Here is a 7,499-nt window from a genome sequence, read left to right as displayed (position 1 = left end):
AGTTGGTTTAGGCGGTGGTTCAGGAAGTGTCCAATCATTATCATTACTCAATATATTATTCAATAGTTCTTCAGCTTTTTCAATAGTTAGTTACTGAAAACACAACCAGCACAACTATCTAGGTAGTCCCTAGAAGCATCGGTTAGTCCATTATAAAAAATATCAAGTATTTCATTTTTCTTCAAAGGATGATCAGGCAAAACATTAAGTAACTGGAGAAGCCTCCCCAAGCTTGCGGGAGATTCTCTTCTTCAATTTTCACAAAGTTAAATATTTCCTATAAGGCAGCTTGTTTCTTATGGGCGAGAAAATATTTTTCAGAGAAGTAATGTATCATATCCTGGGGACTACGCACACAACCAGGAGCAAGAGTATTAAACCATATCTTAGCATCACCCTTTAACGAGAAAGGAAACAACTTAAGAATATAATAGTAGCGGATTTTTTCCTCATGAGCGGATAGGGTGGCTATATCATTCAACTTAGTAAGATGTGCCACAACGGTTTCAGATTCATAACCATGGAAAGAATCAGATTCAACCAAAGTAATTAACTCAGGATCTACGAATAATTCATAATCCTTGTCAGTAACAAAGATAGGTGAAGTAGTAAACTTAGGATCATATTTCATTCTAGCACTCAAAGATTTTTCTTTAAGCTTACATAGTAGTTTCTTAAGATCATCTCTATCATTACAAGCAAGAAATTCCCTAGCTATCTCTTCATCCATAACATAACCCTCAGGTATCTTAGGCATTTCATATCTAGGATAGCTAGGCCCAATAGGTGACTCATAATTTTCAGTTTCAATAATTTCATCAGTTTTAGTAATTTCATCAGTTTCAGCATTCTCAAATTCTTTAGCTTTAGCAAGTTGTTCATCAAGAAATTCATCTAATGGCACGGTTTTATCAAGCAAAGTACTAGCATCATTCATAGCAGAAGTAGCATCATCAATTACTTGTGAAATACCATAATTAATAGCAGGTGGTGGTGTTGCAAGCTTACTCAAAACAAAAGGTGAATCAAGTGCAGAGCTAGATAACAGTTCCTTACCTCCCCTCATTCTAGAGGGAACAATCTTGGTTCTATCATCCTTAAGATTCTTCATAGTGATCAATAGATATAAATCCCAAGTGACTTAGCAAATAGAGCTATGCTCCCTGGCAACGGCGCCAGAAAAAGGTCTTGATAACTGACAAATATAGGGGATCGCAACAGTTTTTGGTGGTAGAGTATTCAACCCAAATTTATTGATTCAACAAAAGGAAAGACAAAGAATATTTGCAAGTATTAGCAGTTGAATTGTCAATTCAACCACACATGGAGAACTAAATATCTGTAGTAGAGTGACCAGTAGAACAGTAATATGGTAGTTTGACAGCGATAACAATAATAGTAGCAGTAACGGTAACAGTAGCAGCAACAGTTTTGTTTCAACTGTGATAGTAGCAGCAATAATAATAATTTAGCAAAGAACTAGCTCCAATTCATCGTGTAACCTAGGCATTGGATCGGTGATGGATAATTATGTTGGATAACATTCATCATGTAACGGTTATAACCTAGGGCGACACAGAACTAGCTCCAATTCATCAATGTAATGTAGGCATGTATTTCGTATATAGTCATATGTGCTTGCGATAAGAACTTGCATGACATCTTTTGCCGTACCCTCCCGTGGCAGCGGGGTCCATAAGGAAACTAAGGGATATTAATGCCTCCTTTTAATAGAGAACCGGAACAAAGGATTAACACATAGTGGATACATGAACTCCTCAAACTACGGTAATCACCGGAAAGAATCCCAACTATTGTCACCTTGGGGTATGCGGATCATAAGACGTAATAGGTGCGTATAACTTGCAAGATAGGATCAAGAACACAAATATATTCATGAAAACATAAAGGGTTCATATCTAAAGTCATGGGACTCGGGCCCTAATGATAATCATTAAGCATAACAAAGTCATAGCAACATCAATCTCAGAACATAGTGGATACTAGGGATCAAGCCCTAACAAAACCAACTCGATTACACGATAAATCTCATCCAACCCATCACCGTCCAACAAGCCTACGAAGGAATTACTCACTCCCGGCGGTGAGCATCATGAAATTGGTGGCAAGGAAGAGTTGGTGATGATGATGACGACGAATTCCCCTCTCCGGAGCCCCAAATGGACTCCAGATCTAACCTCCCGGTGAAGAACAGGAGGTGGCAGCGGCTCCGTATTGTAAAACCCGATGAAACTTCCTCTCTTATTTTTTTCTCGGGAATTATGAATTTATAGTGCCGAGATTAGGGTCAGCGGAGCCTCGTGGGCCCCACAAGCCACTAGGGTGCACCCTGGTGCCTCATGGGCAGCAGGTGGCCCCCCTCTAGTGGGTTTTTGTTCCAGTACTTTTTACTTATTCCATAAAAAGATCTCCAAAAAAATTCATCCAATTCCGAGAACTTTTATTTCTGCACAAAAAATAACACCATGGTAGTTCTGCTGAAAACAACGTTAGTCTGGGTTAGTTTCATTCAAATCATGCAAATTAGAGTCCAAAGCAAGAGCAAAAGTGTGTGGAAAAGTAGATACAACGGAGACGTATCACTGTTTTTTGTGTGCATGTTTTTGGTTTTCCATAAAATCCATACCTACATAAGTCCAAACACGATGACACTTTTGATGATTCTTTCTGGATAATAAGAGACCCTAGAAGCTTCGGGGAGGACGAGAAGATGCATGAGGGCCCCACAAGGCAGGGGCGTGCCCTATCCTGGCTCGTTGGCCCCTCGTGGCCCTATTTGCCCTAATTCTTGGCCTATAATTTCCCGAATATTCAGATACCCTCAAAGCGAAACCCGAAAGAATTTTTATCGCTGTTGCAAGCCTTTGTTTCGAAGCAATCCCATCTGGAGTTGTTCCAGTATGTTGCTAGAGGAGGGAATCATTGGGGAGGCCATCTTCATCAACCTTGCTGCCTCCACGATGATGTGTGAATAGTTCCCTTAGGACCTACAGGTCCATAGTTCTAGCTAGATCTCTCTCTCTCTCTCTCTTGCTTCAATATAATAATCTTCTTTAAAATCAACCGATGCAATTTTTTGCGGTGTGTTTGTTGGATTCGATGAATTGTGGGTTTATGATCAGATTATTCCTTGATCTACTTTGGATCTCTTGAAGTTTCTCCCTTGTGTAATTTTATAACTATGTATGCTTTTCAATCTATGAGTCCTCTTTGGCCAATTGGATGAGTAGGTCTTCAGAGGGAGTGGTACATAGTAGTGGGTTCAACCTTGTCGTGATCTTGCCCTGTGAAAGGAAGGATGAAGGCACATATTTTGTTGTTGACACTAAGGGTAAAATGATGGGTGTTGTTCATATTGATTGATCTTTTTCTGTCTACATTATGTCATCTTGCTTATTGCGTTAATCTATCTATCATGAACTTGATACTTTGATATGCATGCTGGATAGCGGTTTTGGGTGGAGTAATAGTAGTAGATGCAGTTGGATTAACGGTCTACTTGTCATGGACGTAATGCCTATGTGAGATTATGCCATGAATGATCAGAACTATTACTATGCGCAATTCTATCAATTGCCCAACAATAATTTGTTTACCACACCATTTTCTATGCTTTAGAGAGAGCTACCACTAGTGAACTACGGCCCCCGAGTCTATTCTCCGATAATAGAAAAGCCTTTATTGATCTCTATTTTCTCTTTTACCTTTTGTTACTTTGCTAACCACTATCTACTTATAATCTTGTAACTGGAAAGAACAAGGGGAATGAAAACCCCCTTGCCTTTGCTGGGTGTAAGCAATTGTTGTGTTTGTGTGCAGGTACTGCTAATGTTGTTAGTGTGGTGCCTCCTACTGGTTCGATAAACCTTGGTTCTTAATTGAGAGAAATACTTTCTGTAGTTGTGCTACATCACCTTTCCTCTTCGGGGCATCCAACAACTCCTATGGGAGAAGCAACCGTCGGTTCAGGGATGCCACGTGGTCACAGATGGGCCCAGGGGCAACACATGGTCGTACTGTTAGAGCCAGATCGGGTTGTCATCATGCGTCAAGCACAGGAAAACTTCACGACTAAGGAACGACCACGATGGAATATTTCTAACGAACAGTCCAGACACTTGCTAGAGGCCCAGGTGATCCTAAAACTTTTTGGGAAAAATTCGACAGCCGAAGATTAGATACAGGAGACGAATTCGATGAACTAGTTTTCAAGACTAGCAACAAAGATCTCCTCGGAAGAGCCGAAGCGCGCCCAGACTTGAAGAGCGATTCAGGGGCTACTAATGGTGTCTCGGCTAGGGGGGTCTCTCACCATGTCGTCTCTCGGCCTGGCGGGACTGGCCGAGGACCCCCATGCCAGTTCAGGAGTAGGGCACATCAGACGACCCATGGCATATCGATGGAAGGCTCCTGAAGGCTTTTCATGTACTACAAGAAGTAGATTCCTCAGAGACGTTGTTTCCTTATACGTGACCGACTAAGATATTTTAACCCTGGACCCCCTGGTGTCTATATAAACCGAGGGGTAGGGCTCGTAGAAAGACAACAATCTTAGGGTAGATCATATGTACTTTGTACTCCAACCCAAGGAATAAACACAAGCAAGACGTAGGGTATTATCTCCTCGGAGTGCTAGAACTTGGGTTGAACCTCGTGTCCTTGGTACCATCACATCTAGACGCTTAGTTCAGGACCCCCTATCCGAGATATGTTGAATTTAGCTCTGTCATGTGGCGATGGCGGGGCAAAGACGCTTATCCTTCTTGAAGGTGCTATTGCAGAATAAGTTGACTTAGTCACAGGTGTTTATTTCATGGTTATGTGCATCACAATGTTACACAGGCCACAGGTTTAACCTTCTTTTTTTAAAATAATCTTCTACTCCCATAAAAAGTAACAAAGCCTCTATCACTTTAGATAATGATCATGTTTGGCCGCTAGAGCCTAATAATGACACTATGATTGTATCTTGGACTATTTTCTTTATAGTAAAGAGTCACCATTTCCCATCAAAAGGAAAAAAGATAATCTCCCTCTATGAGTGAATAACCAATTAGGGCAACTCCATTGCCGAGCATCAAAACACCTTTAAATGCCTGGACCATGTGGTCCGAACACTTTTTGCCATCCAATATTGTGCATAAAATATCCGCGAACCGGTCCAAACTTTTGAAATCCCACAAATTGGAAGCAAAGCTGGGAGTGGTCTGTGGGTGTTCGGACCTCCGCCACGTAGGCGTACAACAACTAGGACCCACACAAAACCCACCTCTCTCGTCCCACTCCACCCCCCACTCCGCTCTCGGTCTCGGCGCCGCATTGATGCCGACCCAGAACATACATGATTGGTCACTGCCACATGGCGACCAAACAATACAACATTCGCAACAAGGCAGCGGCCAAGAAACTTGCTCCAGCCTGGTCTCCGCGTTGCATTAATGCGGGCTCAGAGCGGACATGATTGGATCGTACGGTTTCCTACCGCATTCATACATGATGAACATCCGTCCGTGTGCCCGACATTCACGCTGACGCGACAAACGAGAAGCCAATTCTAGTGGAACACGTTCAAGGCGTCGCTCCGCCAGTCTAGGCGTTCGCTACTATTTAAAGCCCATCGGCCACGGCACAAACCCTACCACCTCCAAGAGCTATCTTCCTCTGCCCGAGACGTCGACGCACCACCCATTCCCTCTTCTAACATTGCGAGCAATGGCCGAGACTCACTATGCGTGGTGGAAGACCTTGTCACCACGAAGTCATGGCCGAGGTGCACAATAGGGAAGCCCGACGCTCGGACCTAGGCATCATGGATGAGCAATAGGTGATGCTCGAGCCCATGCGCTGCGCCCGCACTATCCGCTGCGAGTGGTGCAACTTCGTGTCATGGATCCAGAGCGCAACCGCCTCTTCGACAAGATCGTGACGAAGGCGGAGGCGGAGGAGGTGCAGGTGGTGGCTGACACGCCCAATGCCAACATCACTAGCTCCACATCATTCACGTCAGCCCACAATGATCATGAGGCCATCATCGATCTCACCTCCAACAGCTCGATCGTCGACCTCACCTTCAACCGCGGTGTCCAAGGCCAGGCAAACTCCGACCAAGAATAGGACACGTGCCCGCATATGACAGAGTAGACTAGGGCCAAATCCTTTTGCTATGTAAAAAATTCAACATTTTGTTCATTCGGGTTTGATTGTGTCATAGTTCTACAGTTGGAATTTGGTTTATCATTGGATGAAGTGCATTGCTGATATTGATCCCAAGAAAAAAGACAGTAGATACAACTAGTCCATAAATAGCCAGTCAAAGCACTGTAAAAAGAGGATAGGTTCGATCTATGGTCATTGAGGGCCTCCTAAAAGGATCTACTAAGTTCATCGAGTTGTTCTAAAGAATCAAAACAGTCGGTTATTAATGGAATTCCTTGTCGGCAACCACTGCCCGCTTTTTTATTCGGTAATGCTAACTGGCGATCGTTTATTGGGAAGTCGTTTGATTGAGATCAAGCAATGACAATTTTTTTTAAAAAACTTGCCTTCTCTAAGAAAGAAATATCATAGTAATCTGAAAAAATGTTGTCCTCTATAACTAAAATTGTCAAACATTCGCGCATCGGGTTCGATGGCCACCCCCTATCCGTGCGGACAGGCAGATATCAGGTGATAACACCCTTCACATGCTCCCATGATCCAAATTTTGAAAAATCACGTTTAGATGTTTCAAAAAATCCAAAAAAAAATTATGGATGTTCACAAGATATATTTTAATATCTCCTAAAAACTTCAGATAAAATAAAAATATACATTGAAAAACAAAAAAGACAAATCCACATGTGAATAGTGTCATTTCTGAAACTATTCATGTTGTCTTCTTTTTCACTATTCATTCTGAATTTGTATTTTTTCACTCCATGTGTGTTACGAATTTTGATCTGAAATTTTTAGGGATAATAGACATATATGTCTTGTGAACATCCAAATTTGTTTCAGAATTTTTTGAAACATCTAAATACAATTTTTCAAAAGTTAGAGCATGGTTGAAGGGTGGCATCACCTGATATTTTCCCCCGCGAGGACATCTGGTGTTCTCCGTTTTGTGAACCGCGCGTCGGAGTTGCCCTTCATCCGCTGCTGTCCGCATCCTCTGGCTCGTAGTCGTAGGACACGGACCCCGCTTCAGCCCGGCACGTCCTTCTCCACCGCGCATCCCATCTCCTGGCGAGCGGCCGGTCACCGGCAGCCACATCGCAGTCCATCGCCTCCGCCGCGCCACCGAGTCGATTGTGTCAAACAGATCCCCAATTCGCCGCATCCGACTTGATGGACGACCGCCGAAGAGGCGAGCGGGAGGTGAACCGGTGGCATACAGGTCCTGAGGAGGCGCGTGAGAGGGACTCCGGCTCCTCCTCCCCGGCTGCCATACTCCTCTTTGCCCTCATCGGCGCCACTGTCACCACCGCTGCTGTACGCCC

The 7,499-nt window shown here is 43.4% G+C and overlaps 1 protein-coding gene across 4 annotated transcripts in view; it reads left to right on the top strand.

Moving 5' to 3' along the window:
- The first annotated feature begins 7,113 nt into the window (after positions 1–7,113).
- Positions 7,114–7,499, top strand: part of LOC119354771 (dnaJ homolog subfamily C member 7-like) — an 18,608-nt gene continuing 18,222 nt past the window's right edge. For 2 of the 4 annotated variants that reach the window (XM_037621516.1, XM_037621517.1), the window contains exon 1: positions 7,115–7,491. In XM_037621516.1, the coding sequence (XP_037477413.1) occupies positions 7,348–7,491 (144 nt within the window). In that variant the 5' untranslated portion in view covers positions 7,115–7,347. Of the gene's footprint in view, positions 7,492–7,499 lie in introns of all 4 variants that reach the window. The other 2 variants (XM_037621515.1, XM_037621514.1) reach the window with 2 other exon arrangements.

Source organism: Triticum dicoccoides, chromosome 2A (assembly GCF_002162155.2).
Source record: "Triticum dicoccoides isolate Atlit2015 ecotype Zavitan chromosome 2A, WEW_v2.0, whole genome shotgun sequence".
Taxonomy (NCBI): Eukaryota; Viridiplantae; Streptophyta; class Magnoliopsida; order Poales; family Poaceae; genus Triticum; species Triticum dicoccoides.
This window is presented reverse-complemented; position numbering and strand designations above follow the sequence as displayed.